At 36.8% G+C, this 20,454-nt stretch overlaps 1 protein-coding gene across 20 annotated transcripts in view; it reads right to left on the bottom strand.

Annotated features, from left to right (window-relative positions):
* The window catches only part of LOC136322824 (E3 ubiquitin-protein ligase TRIM39-like), a 243,055-nt gene that overhangs the window by 5,350 nt on the left and 217,251 nt on the right, over positions 1–20,454 (bottom strand). For all 20 annotated transcript variants that reach the window (XM_066254733.1, XM_066254828.1, XM_066254982.1 and 17 more), the window contains 4 exons: positions 20,215–20,235; positions 15,811–15,831; positions 12,833–12,853; positions 9,418–9,438 (listed from right to left, as the gene is read on the bottom strand). In XM_066254733.1, coding sequence (XP_066110830.1) covers positions 9,418–9,438; positions 12,833–12,853; positions 15,811–15,831; positions 20,215–20,235 — 84 coding nt within the window. The remainder of the gene's footprint in view (positions 1–9,417; positions 9,439–12,832; positions 12,854–15,810; positions 15,832–20,214; positions 20,236–20,454) is intronic.

Genomic DNA, 20,454 nt, shown 5'->3' with positions numbered 1-20,454 from the left:
CATTGGATGCTTTAAACACATCAGTGAGTGTCACTGCTACAGGAGCGACATCATGCAGAGTGGCCACCACACTGTGGAAGGAGCACTGACACACAGCTCCTCCCAGTGACACAGGACCAGGGGTCTGGAGGATGTGTACTCCCTGGTTTTGTCCACAGGCTGATTTTTAATTATAATGTGTTTGACTTCCTGTTTTATCACATTCCTGACTGAAGAATATCTTAATACTCATAGGTGTTGAATTCCGGAGGGACAGAGAACAGGGATTCTCTGAAGGAGATTCTGTTTCTCACTGGACCTTGCTGAACCTTCCTCTTAACTGAGAAACAAATACAGAAGCACACACACATGAAACAGGATTTCTGCACACTTTAAAGAAAGAGTAATACAAACGGTACACCCAATAATGGTTCTTTCTGCCATGTGGACAAGTCTTGTCTATTCCATGAATAAAGAATATACCATGAAAATCCATTGCCTTGATATCATCAGTACTACTTTGAAATACCACATGACATTTGGGGACATAAATATTTAAAATAAATAACAGGGTAACAGAAGGATACCTGACTGATCTGTTATAGAATTGTGCACCTGAGACCTGCACACTTTTATTAACCAAGGTCACTCCAACAAATTCAATAAAACATTTTTAAAAACCTTAAAATAGGAGAAATTAAGCATATTTATAAAATTCTGTAAAATTTTTAAAACACTTATTTGTTATTTTTAACAGAATTATTTTTTATTCTTTTTCAGTCTATGTGAACCACTCTGATATATTTGTCAAATCTAACGTCTTTGGATGTTTCTATATATGTATGTATTCCATTATAATTGCAGTACCTTCAATGTACAAAGTTGCCACAACTATTGTATAAAGGTTACTGAAAGACCACTTATCTAGGTAAGACCAGGTTAGATTCTTATGTGCATCTATCACAGCATTTTAGTCCAGCTAGTAATTTTCAGTCTTATGGTATCTGAGTGTCTGTTTTAACTAGGGCTGAATGAAGTGAAGTCAATCAGATGAAGGGAAAGAAATGACAGTGAGGGAGGTTCTGATCACATGACCTGAGCTGTTTTTGGAGGAAACTTAAACCCCCCAAGTTTAAAAGTACCTACACTTTCAGATATTTTATTGATAAAATTAATTTGACAGAAGGCTCTAATTTCTTCATGCAACAACAAGACAATTGGAGAGGTCATAATGGAAGAAATTGAACAAAAAAGGAAGACAGGAAGTCAAAGTTAGAAAACCAAGATACTGAGATAATAGTAACATGGTCATTCAGACAAAGACAATGGTGTAATTTAGATCAATAAATGGCAAGGGGAGTAGGTTATCGGTACTGGCTTTCTACTCTTCACTCACAGGTGAAAGGGAAAAGGAATAAATAAAGAACTCATTCCAATTTCTGGTAGGAGGAAGAACAGAATGAGCTCCTTTCATACTTCACTCTGGAGCACACATGGACCTATTCTGTGATAGTAGAAACCCTGAGGTTCCAAAGGACACCTCACCCATTGGAGGCAATGCTGTGTTCCTTCCCCTGTTCCTTGTGCACAAGCAACTAAATTAGTAAATAAAATGATGAGAGTGTTAGGTCAGAAATTTTGGATGTAAAATAGTAAGTATTCTCATGTCAGGGGACTATCACCTTTTTCAGATAAAAAAACAGACATATTCACATAGGGGACAGGGACTGTACCAGCAACAAGGAAGTGAACAGCAGAGGAAGCCTTCATGAGAAAACTGGGTTTGTGCACTACTTGTATAAAATCTGCTTTATGCATTACAGAGATATATACATAAAGATCATTCCCAAGAAAAAAATAATTGGGAGAATCTAAAACATAGATATTGGAGTGGGACCTGAAGATGGCAGCGGGGTAGGAAGAAACACAGACTCCCAGCTCACACCAACAAACTGGATTACAAACTAATTTAGGAATAATCAGCATGAAAAACCAACTCTGGACTACAAGAACAGCTCTCATACCAAGGATTGAAGAATAAGCCACAACAAACCTGGTAGGGAGTGCCTGAATCTCCCCTGCTTACAGGAATGGGGAGGGGGTGTGAGGCTGAGAGCCCAGAAGGGCTCTTATTCAAGTAAAAAGAGCAGAAAATACTGTTCACAGCCACTGCCTGGCGACCAAGAAATGAGGTCTTAAGATGGCTGGTTTGTCTTCCAAAAAGAAAGGGGAGAGAGAGAGACAGATGGTGAGAGGCAGAGGAATATAGGGGATAAGCTGAGAAGCTGACTTATCCAGTTCTGGGGGCAGCCATAGCTGGGGGAGGGGCTGATCCTAACACAAAACAAAAGACTAAAGTGCTTCCAGGTCACAGATCTACAGACATCTCTCCAGTTCCATTCAGCGCAACAAGACACAGCTGAAAACTAAAAGTGGGGAGGAGGGGCAGTAACTCAGGTCTCCATGGAGATCTGAGATACATCTCCCCCTACTGAAGTTGAGAAAATGCCCTGCCCCCAGAGAAATTAACTGGTAGAAGAGGCCTTCAGAGTCTCAGTTAAACCCACTGCATTTCTCGATACAGTTTCAAATAAGCCCCATGCTGAGATCAGTAAACAAGACTATCACCTGTTAAGAAAACAAACAAATCAGGACTTCAGGGGGCCTAAATCCAAAAGTGGATTACAAATAATAGCTGATGACAAACCAAGAAGACCTAGAAATAACACAGTTGAAAACTGGAGGCAAACAACACCCAGCCTAGACTCAACCAGCTCTACAAACAAAACAGCCAAACACACAGACATAATGAGAAGATAGAGAAGTGCAATCCAAATGAAATCCCAAGAGAAACCTCCAGGAAATGAACTGAGTGATATGGAAATAACCAAACTTTCAGATGCAGTGTTTAAAGTAATGATTGTAAGGATGCTTAGGGATCTTAGAACAACAATGGATGGGCATTATGAACACCCAAATAAAGCAATAGCAAGTATAAAAAAGGATATTGAAATATTAAAAAGAATCAGTCGGACATGACAAATACAATATCAAAAATGAACACCACAATGGAAGGAATTAAAAGCAGGATGGATAGAGCTGAGGATCGAATCAGAGAGTTGGAGGACAAGTGGAATGAAGGCACGAATGCAGAGAACAAAAAAGAAAAGATACTAAAAAATTTTGAGGAAACTCTTAGAGAGCACTATGACAACATGAAGAGAAATAACATCAGCATCATAGGGGTTCCTGAAGAAGAGAAAAACAAGGGATAGAGGCTTTGTTCAATCATATCATAGCTGAAACTTCCCTAAATTAATGCAGGAGTAACTCGCACAAGTTCAAGAAGCAGAGAGAACTCCATTAAAGAGAAACCCAAAGAAACCTACACCAAAACACATCATAATTAAAATATCAAAGCTAAGTGATAAAGAGAAAATATTAAAAGCTGCTAGAGAAAAAAAGGCTATCAACTACAAAGGAGCCCCTATAAGGATGACATCAGACTTCTCAACAGAAACACTTGAGGACAGAAGGGAATGGCAAAAAATACACAAAGTAATGCAGAACAAGAACCTATAACCAAGACTGCTTTATCCAGCAAGGCTATCATTTAAAAATAAGGAGAAATAAAAAGTTTCCCAGACAAAAAAAAGAAAAAAAAACCTCAAGGAATTTATTAAAACCAAACAAATGCTGTAGGAAATGTTAAGGGGCCTGTTGTAAATAGATCAAAGTGGGAAAAGAATATAGCAAAAAAGGAATACAGCTTTAAAGAATAAAATGGCAATAAAAACTACATATCAATAATAACATTAAATGTAAATGGATTCAATGATCAGATCAAAAGACATAGGGTAGCTGCATGGATAAGAAAACAGGACCTATACATATGCTGTCTACAAAAAACACACCTTAAAACCAAAGATGCACATAGACTGAAGGTAAAAGGATGGAAAAAAAATTTCATGTAAATGGAAATGAAAAAAAAAGCAGGTGTAGCAACACTTATATCAGACAAAATTGACTTTATTTTTATTTTTTTTCAATTCTTTTTTTTTAATTTTTTATTTATTCATTTTAGAGAGGAGAGGGAAAGACAGAGAGAGAGAGAGAGAGAGAGAGAGAAAGAGAGAGAGGAGAGACAGAGAGAGAGAAGGGGGGAGGAGCTGGATGCATCAACTCCCATATGTGCCTTGACCAGGCAAGCCCAGGGGTTCGAACCGGTGACCTCAGCATTTCTAGGTCGACGCTTTATCCACTGCGCCACCACAGGTCAGGCAAAATTGACTTTAAAACAAAGACTATATTAAGAGATAAAGAAGGCCACTACATAATGATAAAGGGAGCAATCTAACAGGAAGATATAACTAGTAAAAATATGTATACACCTAATATAGGAGCACTTAAATATAGAAAGCAGACTTTGATGGATATAATGGGCGAGATCAACAGCAAAATTATAATAGCAGGGCATTGTTATACCCCACAAACATCATTAGATAGATCCTCAAGAAAGAAAATTAACAAAGAAACAGCAGACTTAAAGTATGCACTAGATCAATGATTTTAATAGATATCTTAAGACCCATTCATCATAAAGTAGCAAAATATGCATTCTTTTCAAGTGCTCATGGTACATTCTCTAGGATAGACCACATGTTACAGTACAAAAGTGATCTCAAAAAATTTAAAAAGATTGAAATCATATCAAGGACTTTCTATGATCCCAATGGCATGAAATTAGAAATCAACTGCAACAGAAAAACTCAAAAATTCTCAAACACATGGAAACTAAATAGCAGGTTGATAAATAATAAATGGATTAAGAATGAGATCAAAGAAGAAATAAAATAATTCCTAGAAATGAATGATAATGAACATACAAGTCAAAATTCATGGGACACAGCAAAAGCAGTACTAAGAGGCACATTTCAAGAAGCTAGAAAAAGCTCACATAAACAACTTAACCCTGCATCTAAAAGAACTAGAAAAAGAACAGCAAGTAAAGCCCAAATGTAGTAGAGGGAAGGAAATAATAAAGATTAGAGAGGAAATAATTGACATAGAGCCTAAGGAAACAATACAGAGGATCAATGAACCTAGGAGCTGGTTCTTTGAAAAGGTAAACAAGATTGAGGAACCATGAACTAGACTCACCAAGAAAAAAAAGAGATCAAATAAATAAAATTAGAAATGAGAGTGGAGAAATAACAACTGACACAATAGAAATACAAAATATTGTAAGAAAATACTATGAATAACTGTATGCCCAAACACTAAACAACCTAGATGAAATGGAAAAATTCCTTGAAACATGCAATCTTCCAAAAATCCACCTGGAAGAATCGGAAAACCTAAAAAGACCGATTACACCAAATGAGAACGAAACAGTTATCAAAAAACTTCCAACAAAGAAAAGTCCGGGGCCTGATGGCTTCACAAGTAAATTCTACGAAATATTCAAAGAACTAACTCCTATCCTTCTCAAGCTTTTTCAAAAAATTCAAGAGGAAGGAAGACTTCCAGGATCCTTTTATGAGGCAAGCACAATTCTAATTCCAAAACCAGGCAAAGACAACACAAAGAAAGAAAATTATAGGCTAATATCCCTAATGAATATAGATGCTAAAATCCTCAACAAAACATTAGCAAACCAGATCCAAAAATATATAGAAAAAAATCATACACCATGATCAAGTGGGATTTATTCTGGGGAGGCAAGGCTGGTACAATATTTTTAAATAAATCAATGTGATTCATCACTACAATATTTGCAAATAAATCAATGTGATTCATCACATAAACAAAAGGAAGGAGAAAAACCACATGATAATTTCAATAGATGCAGAAAAAGCATTTGATAAAATCCAGCACCCATTTATGATCAAAACTCTCATTAAAGTGGGAATACAGGGAACATACTTCAACATGATAAAGGCCATCTAAGACAAACCCACAGCCAGCATCATACTTAATGGGCAAAAATTTAAAGCAATCCCCTTAAGATCAGGAAAAAGGCAGGGGTGCTCCCTTTCAACACTCTTATTCAACATAGTTCTGGAAGTCCTAGACATGGCAATCAGACAAGAAGAAAAAATAAAAGGCATTCAAGTTGGAAAAGAGGAAGTGAAACTATCATTATTCGCAGATGATATGATATTGTATATAGAAAATAGTAAGTCAAAAGACTCAGTCAAAAAACTACTGGACCTGATGAATGAACTCAGCAAAGTAACAGAATATAAAGTTAATACTCAGAAATCAGAGGCATTTTTATACACCAACAATGAACTGTCAGAAAGAGAAATTAAGGAAACAATTCTCTTCACTATTACAACTAAAAAAATTAAGTACCTTGGAGTAAATTTAAACAAGGAGACTAAAGACTTGTACTCAGAAAATTAAAAAAAACAGTGATAAAAGAAATCAAGGAAGATACAAACAATTGGAAGCATATACCATGGTCATGGTTAGGAAGAATAAACATCATTAAAATGTCTATATTACCGAGAATAATCTATAAATTCAATGCAATACCAATTAAAATACCAATGACAAACTTTAAAGATATATATCACATATTCTAAAAATTTATATGGAACCAAAAAAGAACAGAAAAGCCTCAGCAATCTTAAAAAAGAAGAATAAAGGGGGAGGTATCACACTTCTTATATCTAGATATACTACAAGGCCATTGTACTCAAAACAGCCTGGTACTTGCATAAGAACAGGCATATGGATCTATGAAACAGAACAGAGAACCCAGAAATAAACACACAGCTTTATTGACAACTGATATTAGACAAAAGAGGTAAGGAAATACGATGGAGTAAAACAGCCTCTTTAGTAAATGGTGTTGGAAAAATTGGACAGCTATTTGCAAAAAAATGAAACTAGCCCACCAACTTCCACCATTCACAAAAATAAACTCAAAATGGATAAAAATTTAAATGTAAGCCGTAAAGCCATAAGCATCTTAGAAGAAAACATAGGCAGCAAGCTCTCTGACATGTCTTGCAGCAATATATTTGCAGATTTATCTTCACGGGCAAGTGAAATAAAAGATAGAATAAACAAATGGGACTATATCAAACTAAAAAGCTTTTGCACAGCTAAGACAATAAGAACAGAATAGAAAGACAAACTACACAATGGGAGAACTTATTTGACAGTACGTCTGATAAGGGGTTAATAAGGAAAATATATAAAGAACTTTTAATCTCAAAACCAGGAAGACAAGAAATCTAATCAAAAAATGGGTAAAAGAAATGACAGTTTCTCCAAAGAGGACACACAAATGGCCAATAGGGATATGAAAAAATGCTGAACATCACTAATCATTAGAGAAATGCAAATTAAAACCACAATGAGGTATCACCTCACAACAGTCAGAATGGCACTCATCAACAAAACAACACAGAATTAGTGCTGGGGAAGATGTGGAGAAAAGGGAACCCTCCTGCACTGCTGGTGGGAATGCAGTCTGGTGCAGCCACTGTGGAAAACAGTATGGAAATTTCTCAAAAAATTAAAAATTGAACTGCCTTTTGACCCAGCCATCCCACTTTTAGGAATATACACTAAGAACACCATAGCACTGTTCCAAAAGAAGAAATGCACCTCATGTTTATGGCAGCATTGTTCACAATAGCGAAGATCTGGAATCAGACCAAGTGTCCATCAGAGGACGAGTGGATTAAAAAGCTTTGGTACATATATACTATGGAATACTACTCAGCCATAAAAAATGATAACAGTGGATCATTTACAATAACATGGATGGACCTTGATAACATTTTTCAGAGTGAAATAGTAAATCAAAAAAAAATAAGAACTATATGAATCCATACATTGATGGGACATAAAAATGAGACTCAGAGACATAGACAAGAGTATGATGGTAACGGGGTGAGGGGTGGGTGGGGAGGGGGCGAGGAAGGAGAGAGAAGGGGTATGGGGAGGGGAGAGGATCAAAGAAAACAGATAGAAGGTGACGAAAGACAATTTGAATTTGGGTGAGGGGTATGCAACATAATCAAAAGTGAAAATAATCTGGTGATAATTTCTCTGAACATATGTACCCTGATTTATCAATGTCACTGAATTAAAATTAATAATAAAAAATAATGGAGATTGTGTTTAAGAAAAGACTACATTAAGCTTTGAATGAAGAAATTTTCTTCTTTTTAAAACATTGCGATCAATACTTTTTCCTGTACCCTTCACAAAGACAAATATGTCAGAGATGGTTCACTTTTCCACTTTCCCTACAACATGTCATCCTTTTCAAAATTGTATATTTTTAAGTGCACTTTTTCATTTGGTACTGGTGTCAAAACAAAGTTGAAGAATAAAAAATGGGCATGGTTGGATATTTTAAAGTCCAGAAAAATTATGTAAAATATTTAGTTAACTTGGAACACCTTGGTCATATGATCAAGGACAGTGGAAGAGGGAAGCCCCACTGTCTCACATCTGACCAGTGAGTGATACAAGGTATTTATCATGACACCAGCTTTGAAAAGACAGTGAAGAGAGATACTGAATGCTGAAAGTTTAGATACTTTTTTCTCAGAATTAGAAGAAGTATTAATTGCATAGTAATGGGCCCTCAAACTTGGAATGCTTGACAAAGGTCTTAAGTTTGAATATTTTCCAGAAATACATACATTTATATTCATATATATATATATGCTAATATAAACCTGTGACATAGGTATACATTAAAATTCTCGTATCCATCACCTTAATACCCTTCATCTCAGCAATGTCTTACTGAAACTGAGTCAATTTACTGCAAGACTGAAGCCACCAATGTTTACAGAGAAATGATTTCACAAAGTAAAAAAGAAGGAAGGGGAAAGAATGGAAGGTAGGAAAGAGAAATGGACAGAGTTCCAAATAAAAGAAATGCTTTCTCAAAATCAAGTAGGGGGACGCCCTGGCCAGTTGACTCAGCAGTATAGCATCGGCCGGTGTGTTGAAGGCTATGGTTTGATTTCCGGCCAGGGCACAGAGGAGAAGCGCCCGTCTGCTTCTCCACCCCTCCCCCTCTCCTTCCTCTCTATATTTCTCTTCCCCTCCCACAGCCAAGGCTCCATTGGAGCAAAGTTGGCCCGTGCCTAGGATGGCTCAATGGCCTCTTCCTCAGGCACTAGAATGACTAGGGTTGCAGAAGAGCATTGGTGCAGATGGGCAGAGCATCGCCCCCTGGTGGGCATGCTGGGTGGATCCCAGTCGGGCACATGTGGGAGTCTATCTCACTGTCTCCCTGCTTCTCACTTTGGAAAAAAAATCTAGTAGTGTACAGTGGACATCTAGGAAGAAGACAGGCCAGTGGAAGGTACTTTGATAAAAAGGCCAGCAATGTCAAAGCTTAAAATAAACCAGATATTTTCAATTGGATCAAGACTAAAGAAATATCAGTTATTTTACCTATTTTTTTCTTTATTTCCTCTGAAAAAGAAAAAAAAATTCAATGTCAATTTCATGGGACACAACCACAAAGAGAATTCAAATTTACTGATTAATATAAATTTAAATTTAACCTCATCACATTTCATATGAACACACAAACACACAGCAAATCATACATGCCCCCTACACACACACCTACACACAGGCTCAGAGCTCACTACTGTCCACATTATACTACAGTAAATAAAAAGTTTGAACAGGGAATTAATTGAGTAAAATATTATAAAATTTAGAAATTATTGGTTTTTCTGTTTAACTTATTAAGAATTGTTATTTTAAAAAGATTTAATTTATTACTCTGACATAGAGGAGTGGTGGGAGGGAAGTGTGTGGACTCATAGCTGCTTCACTTTAGCTGTAGCTGCTGCCTGTGTACCGTGTCCGGGCAAATCCAGGATCCAACTGGCGACCTCAGTGTTCCAGGTCCATGCTCTCCACAGGGCCACCACAGGCTAGGCTGAAAGTATTCTGGGTCTATTTGAAATACTTATGTTTTTGTTATTCTGTCTGTTAGCTTTAGTATGGTCACTGGATGCTTTTATATATGCAGCAGTGAGTCTCACTGCTGTGGCAGCGACATTGTGCACAGTGGCCACCACACTGTGGAAGGAGCACTGACACACAGCTCCTCCCAGTGACACAGGGTCAGGGCTCTGGGTGCTGCATCCTCCTTGTTTATTGTCCATGGGTTGGTTGTTAACCACAATGTGTTTGAGTTTCTGTTTCACTCATTCCTGAGTGAAGAATAGGTTAATTCTCTTGGGTGCTGAATTGAGGGGAGGGACAGGACTGGATTCTCTGACTGAGATTCTGTTTCTCCCTTGACCTTACTGTGCCTCTCTGTTAACTGAGAAACAAATTTCCAAGCACACACATGAGACAGGATTTCTGCACACGGTAAAGGAGAGGGAGCGAAGGTGTTCTATCTGCTAATGGTTGTTTCTGTCACGTGGACAAGTCTCGTCTACTCCATGAATAAGGAATATACCTTGGAAATCCATTTCACTGAAATCAGTACTGCAATTAGAAAAGTACCAGGTGACATGTAGCAACATAAAGATTTAAAAAAAATTAGGTGACAAAAGAACATGACTGGGGTGGTGAACACATTGTCATATACAGACGAAATGTTGTACAATTCAGCATTGCAACCTGCATAGTTTTATGAAGCAAGGTCACCCCAATAAATTCAATAAGTCATTAAAAGTCCCTTTAAGTAGGAGAAATGATGCATATTTATGAAATTCTGTAAAATTTTAATAAATTTACTTGATATATTTTAATAAAATATTTTGATTTCTTTTCACCGTATATGATCAACTATAATGTATCTGTTATGTTAATATGGTCTTTGCTTGCATTTATATATATATATACATATATATGTATGCAAACATATATGTAAGTGTTCAATTCTAATTTCAGAACCTACACTGTATAAATTTGAAACAACCACTGTACAACATTTACTGAAAGGCTGCTCGTATATGTTATTACAGGATTAAGTTCTTATGTGCGTCTATTCACAATGTTCTTGTCCACCTATTTATTCTCAAACTTAGTGTATCTGAGTGTCTGTGTTACTTCAGGGCTGAATGAAGCTGAGTGAAGCAGCAGAAGGGAAGAAATGACAGTGAGGTTGGTTCTGTATCAAAAAGTGGAGCTGTTCTTGGAGAAAACTTACAGCCAAAATATTTAAAATACCTACATTTCCAGATGTTATTGGTAAAATTAATTTGACAGAAAGGCTCTGCTTCCTTGATGCAACAACAAGAGACATGGAGGGGTGATAATGGGAGAAACTGAACAACTTGTGAAGACGGAGAATCAGAGTTGGGAGGACAAGATGCTGAGATAGTAGCTAGATGGTCACTGAGAGGGAGGACAACAGTGTAAGGAGGAGATGAAAGAATAACAGGTGGTGGAGGTTATCGGTACTGACCTTTCTGCTGTTCACTCTCGGGTGAAAGGGAAAAGGAAGAAATAAAGAAAGTATTTCAAGTGAAAACAGACTGTCTGGTAGAAAGGAGAGCAGAAACAGGTCCCCACTGGTTGTTCACTCTGGAGTCCACATTGACCCATGTCTGTGAAAGTAGGAACCCAGAGGTTCTGAAGGACACCTCACCCATTGGAGGTAATGCTGTGTTCCCCCCCTGTTCTTGTGCACAAGAAACTAAATCAGAAAATAAAAGTTTGAGGGAGTTAGGTCAGAGATTCAAGGATGTGCAATACTAAGCATTCTCATGTCAGAGGACTATCACCTTTTTCAGATAAAAAAAAACAAAACAAATGTATTTACATGAGGGATGGGACTTCACCAGTGATGAGGAAGTGTACAGTAGAGGCCCCCATCTCGACACAACTGATTTTGGGTCACTAGTCATATAAACACTACTCTGTACTTTGGAGTGATATGTTCTTTAGGACCATTCCTAAGAAAAAAAGTATATTTGTAATGGGGGTTAGAAATGCACAATATTAAGCTTTGAATGATGAAGTTGTCTTTTTTTTTAATCATTTCAATATTATGTTTTTGTACCTTATATAAAAGGTAAGGTCAGAGATGTATAACTTTTCCACTTGCCTTAAGAGCCTTTATCTTTCTGTAAATTCTTTATTTTTAAGTACTGTAAGTCTCTTGCTAACGGTGTCAACATAATGTGAACGAATAAAATACGTGCATGCTCGGAAATATTTAAAAGCCAGGAAAAATTTTTATAAAATATTTAAACACTTTGAAACTCCAGGGTCCTATGATCGAGGCCTGTGAAAGAGGGATGTCCCACTCTGTCGCATCTGATGAATGAATGAATTAAAGTATTTATCATCATACAGGCTGTGAAAGACAGTGGACAGAGACACTTAAAGGTTAAAGTTTGGAGTCTTTCCTTTCAAGGGCTTAGGAAGAATTAATTGCATAATAATGAGCTCTATATCTTGGAATACTTGACAGAGATTTTAAGTTTAAATATCTTTCAGAAATACATAATATATGTTTACATACACACACCAATACAAACCTGTAATACATGTATATATTAAAAATCATGATTTTGTCAACTGAATGCCCTTCATCTGACCAATGTTAATGAAAGTGTGATGATTTCCTGTAAGACAGAGCAGCCAATGTTTACAGGGAAATATTTGTGTAAAATGAGAAAAGAGGGAATGGAAAAGGATGGAAGGTAGGAAACAGAAATGGAGCCACAAATGAGAGAAGCGCTGTATCAGAATCAAGGGGAGACAGTGGACATCTAGGAGGGGACAGACCAAGAGAAAGCAGTTGGATAAAAAGCCCAGAAATGTCCAAGAGAAGAATAAACCAAATGTTTTCAAGTGGATCAAGAGTAAAAGAATATATCAGTAATTTTACCATATTTCTTTATTAGTTCTCCTGAAAAAAAAAAAACCAAAAACATAATATTAACATCATTTTTATGAGAAAAGAACACAAAGAGAATTCAAATTTACTGATAAATTCTAATTTATAACAGGTTAATTTCAGATGAACACACACACACACAAATCACACACACCACCCTCCCCCGAAACAGACAACTACACAATAGCTCAGAGCTCACTATTGTGCACAGGTGACTACATAAGCAAAAATGTGGAAAAGAAAGCTATTTTAGTAAAATAAAATTTAAAAATATTAAATTTTTTGTCTTATTTATAAAATAATTGTGTTTTTAAAATAAATTTTATATTAATAATACAGAGAGAAGAGGTGACAGGAGGGAGGGAAGTGTGTGGACTCATAGCTGCTTCACTGTAGCTGTAGCTGCTGCCCTGGGTGCCGCGTCCGGGCAAGTCCAGGGTCAAACTGACAAACTCAGTGTCCCAGGTCCACGCTCTGTCCACGGGGCCACTACACGCTAGGCTGAAAGTATTCTTCGTCAATTTAAAATATTTATAATTCTGTTACTCTGTTCCTTATCTTAAGTAAGTTCATTGGATGCTTTAAAAACATCAGTGAGTCTCACTGCTGCGGCAGCGACATCATGCAGAGTGGCCACCACACTGTGGAAGGAGCACTGACACACAGATCCTCCCAGTGACACAGGGTCAGGGGTCTGGGGGCTGCATCCTCTGTGTTTTTGTCCACGGGTTGATTTTTAATCACAGTGATTTGGGTTTCTGATTCAACTCATTCCTGAATGAAGCTTATCTTAATTCTCATGGGTGCTGAGTTCAGGACAGAGAAAGGATTTAGATTCTCTGACAGAGATTTTGTTCCTCACTGGACCTTACTGTGCCTTTCTCTTAACAAAGTAGCAAATATCCAAGCACACACACATGAGACAGGTTCTCTAAACTCTGTAAACCAGAGGCAGCGAAAGTCCTTATCTGCTAATGGTTGTTACTGCCACGTGGACTAGTCTCGTCTATTCCACGAATAAAGAATATACCTTGAAAATCCATTCCACTGAAATCATCATTATAATTTTAAAAATATCATGTCCCACATGATGACATAAAGATTTAAAATAAATAAAAGATTGACAGAGGATCCGTGACTGGGGTGGGAACACATCACCACACACGGAGGAGGTGGGATAGAATTGTGCTCCTGAGACCTGCGTGCTTTTATTAACCAAGTCACCCCAATAATTTGAATAAAACATTAAAAATTCATTTAAAATAAGGAAAGGAAGTATATTTATTCTATCTTAAAATTTTTTAAAATATTTGTTCTGATGTTTTAATAAAATTATTCTTGATCACTTTTTACTGTATGTGGACCACTATGAAATATCTGTTATAATTAAAATGGTCTTTGGACATGTATATATACAAATTATATCCAGTTAGCATCAATGCTAATAGCCGTACCTTCACTGTATAAAGTTGCTACAACCTCTGTACAGCAGTTACTGAAAGATTGCTCGTAGGTAAACACAGGGTTAGGTTCTTATGTGCTTCTATTCATAACGTTTTGTCCACCAATTAATTCGCAACCTCATTGTGTCTGAGTGTGTGTTTTAACTCAGGCCTGAATGCAGCTAAGTCAATCACATGATCGGGAAGAAATGACAGTGTCGGAGGTTTGGAATCAAATGACCTGAGCTGTCCTTGGAGAAAAATTACAATCAGAAACTTTAACTGTACCTAAACTTCCAGATATCTGATTGGTAAAATTTATGTGACAGAAGGCTCTGTCCCCTGGATTGCAACAACAAGAAAAATGGTGGAGTAAAATGGGAGAATCTGAAATGCTGGGCCCCTTTCCTAGTTCACTCTGGAGCACACACTGACCCGTATCTGTGAAAGTAGGAACCGTAAGGTTTCAAAGGACATTTCACCCTTCGGAAACAATACTGTTTCCCTCCCCTGTCCCTTGTGCACAGGAAAATAAGTCAGGACATAAAACAATAAGGGTGTTAGATCAGAAATTCTGAGATGTGCAACACTAAGCATTCTCTTGTCACTAAACTATCTCCTTTTTTAGTTAAAAAACAAACATATTCACATAGGAAACAGAGACTGAACCAGCAATGAGGACGTGTAGAGTGGAGGGGCCCCGCTCGATACAACTGGTTTTGTTACACTGGTCATATGACACCTGCTCTGTACATTTGTGTTTGATCATGGTGTCAGCATACTGCCAACGAATAAATACCGGGCATGGTTGGCTGTTTTTAAAGGAACACCTGGGTCATATAATCAAGTACAGTAGAAGAGGGACGCCCCACTCTCTCACATCTGACCAGTGACGAATACACGGTCTTTATCATGACACAGGCTGTGAGAAGACAATGGACAGACACGCTGAATGCTGACAGTTTGGGGTGTTTTCTCTCAAGCATTTGGGGAAGTATTAATTGCAGAGTAATAGTCCCTCAAAGATTGAATACTTGAGAGAGGTGTTAAGGTTGAATATATTCCAGAAGTGTGTGTGTGTGCATATATATATATGTGTGTGTGTGTGTGTGTGTGTGTTATGTTTGTGTGTGTATGTGTGTGTGTGTATATATATATATGCTAATATAACCCTGTAACATATGTATACATTAAAATTCAAGTATCATTCAGGTTAATCCCGTTCATCTCACCAATGACTTGATAAAACTGTGACAATTTACTGCAAGACAGCAGTCAATGTTTTCAGAAAAATAGTTGTGTAAAAGAAGAAAAGAAGGAAGGTGAAGGGTGGAACATAGGAAACAGAAATGGACAGACTCACAAAAGGGAGAAGTGCTGTCTCAGAATCAGAGTGTGGACAGTGGACATCTAGGAGGAGGACAGGCCAATGGAGGCACTTGGATAAAAAGGCCAGAAACATCAATGGGAGAAATAAACCAGAGGATTTCAAGTGGATCAAAAGTAAAAGAATATCAGTAATTTTACCTATTATTCTGTTCATGTGTCCTGAAAGAGAAAAAAAAGGCTAATGTTAATATTATGGGAAACAACCAAAAAGAGAAGTATAATCAATAGATAAATTCAAATTAAAAATAGGTTAATTTCAGATTAACACATAAAAACACATCAAATAACACTTGCTCTCTTAAAACACACACCTACAGAATAGATCAGAGCTCACTATTTTCTGCAGCTACTCTACAGTAAATAAAAAGGCTGAAAAGGGAGTAAATTTAGTAAAATAATGTTTTAAAAATATTTGTTTAGCCGTTTAATTTATAAATAATTGTTTTAATGACAATATTTTATTTGTTAATATTACATAGAGATGAGAGGAGGGACGGAAGCTATGGACTCATAGCTGCTCCACTGTAGCTGTAGCTGCTGCCCTGTGTTGTGTGCCCGGCCAAGTCCAGGGTCGAAGTGGCAACCTTGGTGTTCCAAGTGCATGCTCTATCCACGGGGCCACCACAGGCTAGGCTGAAAATATTCTTGGTATATTTTTGAAATATTAATGTTTCTGTTATTCAGTTTGCTATCTTTAGTATTGTCATTGGATTCTTAACACACATCAGAGAGTCTCACTGCTGTGGCAGTGACATCGTGCAGAGTGGCCACCACACTGTGGAAGGAGCACTGACACACAGCTCCTCCCAGTGACACAGGGTCAGGGGTATGGGGGCTGCATCCTTCATGTTTTTTCCCAGGGATTGATTTTTAACCACAAGGTATTTATTTGAGCATCTGTTTCAATTCTTTGCTGAAAGAAAAATATCTTAATACTCATGGGGGCTGAATTCAGGGGAGAGACAGGAATGTGATTCTCTGACAGAGATTCTGTTCCTCACTGGACCTTACTGTGCCTTTCCTTAACTGAGAAAGTAATATCTAAGTACACGTGTATGAAAGAGGTTTTCTATGTACTGTAAAGAAGTCACAGCAAAAGCCTTACATCTGGTAATGATTATTTCTGCAACGTGGCCAAGTCACTTCTATTTCATGAATACAGAGTATATCTTCACAGCCTCTCCAGCACTTATTACCTGTCTTGTTGATAATAGCTAATCTAACAGGTGTACGGTGGTATCTTATTGTAGTTTGATTTGCATTTCTCTAATAGCTAAAGAAGATGAGCATCTTTCCATAAATCTGTTGGCCATTTGTATTTCTTCCTGGGAGAAGTGTCTGTTCATGTCCTCTCCCCATTTTTTTTATCGTAGTGTTTGCTTCTTTGCTGTTGAGTTTTGTGAGTTATTTATATATTTTGGATATTAGGCCCTTATCTCAGCTGTTGTTCGAAAATATCATCTCCCATTTAGTTGGCTGTCTGTCTGTTTTGTTGTCAGTTTCTCTTGCTGTGCAGAAGCTTCTTAGTCTGATGTTGTCTCATTCATTTATTTTGCCTTCACTTCCCTTGTCTTTGGAGTTAAATTCATTAAGTATCCTCTATGGCCAAGGTCTGTGAGTTTAATATCTATTTTTTTTCTGTGTATTTTATTGTTTTAGATGTTATTTTTAGGTCTTTGATCCATTTTGAATTACTTTTGTACAAGAAGACAAATTGTAGTCAAGTTTCATTTTTTTGCACATGGCTTTCCAGTTTTCCCAGTACCATTTATTGAAGAGGCTTTCTTTTTTTCATTTTCTGTTTCTGAGTCCTTTATCAAAGATGATTTCAATGTATATATGTGGTTTTATTTCTGGGCTCTCTATTCTGTTCCATTGGTCTGAGTGACTGTTTTTCTGCCAATACCATGCTGTTTTGATTGTAGTGGCTCTGTAGTATAATTTGAAGTCAGGTATTGTAATGCTCCCAGCTTTGTTTTTTTCCTTAGGATTACTTGAGCTATTCAACGTTTTTTATAGTCCCATATAAACCTGATGATTTTTTGTATTATTTCTTTAAAAAATGACATTGGAATTTTGATGGGAATTGTGTTAAATTTGTGTATTGCTTTGGGTAATATGGTCATTTTAACTATATTTATTCTTCCTATCCAAGAACAAGAAATATTTTTTCCATTTCAATGTGTCTTTTTTTATTTTCTTTAACAACGCTTTGCAGTTTTCATTATGTAGATTCTTTACATTCTTTGTTATGTTTATTCCTAGGTATTTTATTTTTTTGTTGCAACTGTAAAAGTCATCTCTTTTTAGCTCATTTTCTGAAGTTTCATTGTTAGCATGTAAGAAAACAATAGATTTCTGTATGTTAATTTTTTATCATGTGACTTTACTATATTTGTTTATTATTTCTAAGAGTCTTTCTGTGGAGTCCTTGGTGTTTTCTATATACAGGATCATGTCATCTGCAAACAGTGAAACCTTTAATTCTTCTTTCCCAATATGAATGCCTTTTATTTCTTTATCTTGTCTGATTGCTCTGGCTAGAACTTCGAGCACTACATTAAATAAGAATGGAGAGAGTAGACAACCTGTCTTGTTCCTGGTTTTGGATGAAAAGTTTTCAGTTTTTTGCCATTTAATATGATGTTAGCATATGGTTTGTCATAAATGGCCTTTACTATGTCAAGATATTTTTCTTCTATGCCTGTGTTGTTGAGTGCCTTATCCACTGTTTGTGGGAATGTAAAGTGGTACAACCATTATGGAAGAAAGTATTGTGGTTCCTCAAAAAATAAACAACAGAGTTACAACATGACCCAGTAATTCCTCTACAGGGTATTTACTCCAAAACCTAAAAATCATTGGTACATAAAGACAATGCAATCCCATGTTCATTGCAGCATTGTTTATGGTGGCCAAGACATAGAAACAACCAAAAAGCCCTTAATTAGAAGATTGGATAAAGAAGATGTGGTACATATATACTATGGAATACTACTCAGCCATAAGATATGATGACAGCAGATCATTTACAACAACATGGATGAAACTTGATCACATTATAATGAGTAAAATAAGTAAATCAGAAGAAACTAAGAAGTATATGATTCCATACATAGGTGGGACACAATATTGAGACTTATGGACATAGATAATAGTGCAGTGGTTACCAGGGGAGAGGAAGGGAGGAAAAGGAGGATCTGGTGGGAAAAGAGGGACATATAGAAAACGAAATGAAGGATGATGGAGGACTATCTGCTTGGGGTGATCGGTATACAACTGCTTGGGGTGATCGGTAACTGAATGTCAAAATGATCTGGAGATGTTTTCTCTAAATCTATGTGCTTTAGTTGACCAATGCCACCCTGTTAAAGTTAATTATCTAAATAATACTATATATAAAAAGAATGTCTTGAAAATCCATTCCACTGAGATCATTACTACAATTAAAAAATAACATGTTCATGTGGGGACATAAAGATTTATAATAAATCAAAGGGTAACAGCAGATACGTGACTGGGGTTTGAACACACTGCCACATGCAGATGAGGTGTGATAGAATTGTGCACCTAAGCCTGTATAGTTTATTAACTAAGGTCACCCTGATAATTTCAATAAAATATTAAAAAATCCTTTAAATAAGAGAAATGAAGCAAATTTAGTGAATTATGTAAATTTTTAAATATATTTATTTGATATTTAATAATTAAATTATTTTGATCCCTTTTCCCTCTCTGTGGAGCACTAAGAAATATTCATCATATTTAAAATGGTTTTTGGATGCTTTTATATATATGTATATATACATATAATGTTTGTGTTCCTTTTTAAAATTTTTTTAATTTATTCATTTTAGAGAGAAGATAGAGTGAGCGAGAGAAATAGAGAGAGAGAGAGAGAGAGAGAGGGGTAGAAGCCAGAAGCATCAATTCCCATATGTACCTTGACCAGAAAAGTGCTGGGTTTTGACCAGTGACCTCGGCATTCCAGGTTGAAGCTTTATCTAGTGTTCCACCACAGATCAAGCTGTGTTTCATTTAATTTCTAGCACCTACACTGTACAAAGTCTGAACAACCACTGTACAAGAGTTATTGAAAGACTGCTCATGTGGGTTATTAAAAGATTAGCTTCTTATGTGTATCTCTTCACAGTGTATTTGGCCACTAATTAATTCACAATATTATTGTACCTGAGTGTCCATAGTAACTCAGGGTGGAATGAAGCTGAGTGAATCAGAAGAAGGAAAAGAAATAACAGTGAGGGTTTTCTGTACCAAAAACCATAGCTGTCCTTGGAAAAAGCATACACTCTGAAACTTAAATGTACCTAAACTTCCAGATATCCTTTTGTTAAAATCATCTGAGAGAAAGGCTCTGTCTCCTTGATTGCAACCACATGGTAAATGTTGGGGTAACAAGGATGACTTGTCAGAATTAAAATTCCAAGACTCTGAGAAAGAGGGAGATGGTCACTGAGAGAGAAGACAGGGGATAAGGAACAGGTAAGGGAAGGACACGGGGAGGAGGTTACCGGTACTTACTTATCTGCTCTTCACTCAGAGCTGAAAAGAAAATGAAAAAAATACACAAATCATTCCAGGTGAAAACACAATATCAGATAAGAAAGAAAACAGAAATCGGCCCCCAGTCATAGTTCACTCTTGAGTACACACGGACCCATATTAGTGAATGTAGGAATCATGATGTTTTAAAAACCATCTCACCCATCGGAGTCACTGCTGTTCTCCCTGCACTGTCTCTTGTGCACAAGATAGTAAGTC

The sequence above is a fragment of the Saccopteryx bilineata genome, chromosome 1 (genome assembly GCF_036850765.1).
Source record: "Saccopteryx bilineata isolate mSacBil1 chromosome 1, mSacBil1_pri_phased_curated, whole genome shotgun sequence".
Classification (NCBI taxonomy): domain Eukaryota; kingdom Metazoa; phylum Chordata; class Mammalia; order Chiroptera; family Emballonuridae; genus Saccopteryx; species Saccopteryx bilineata.
Note: the sequence above shows the minus strand (reverse complement) of the source record. Positions and strands in the feature narration are given on the sequence as shown.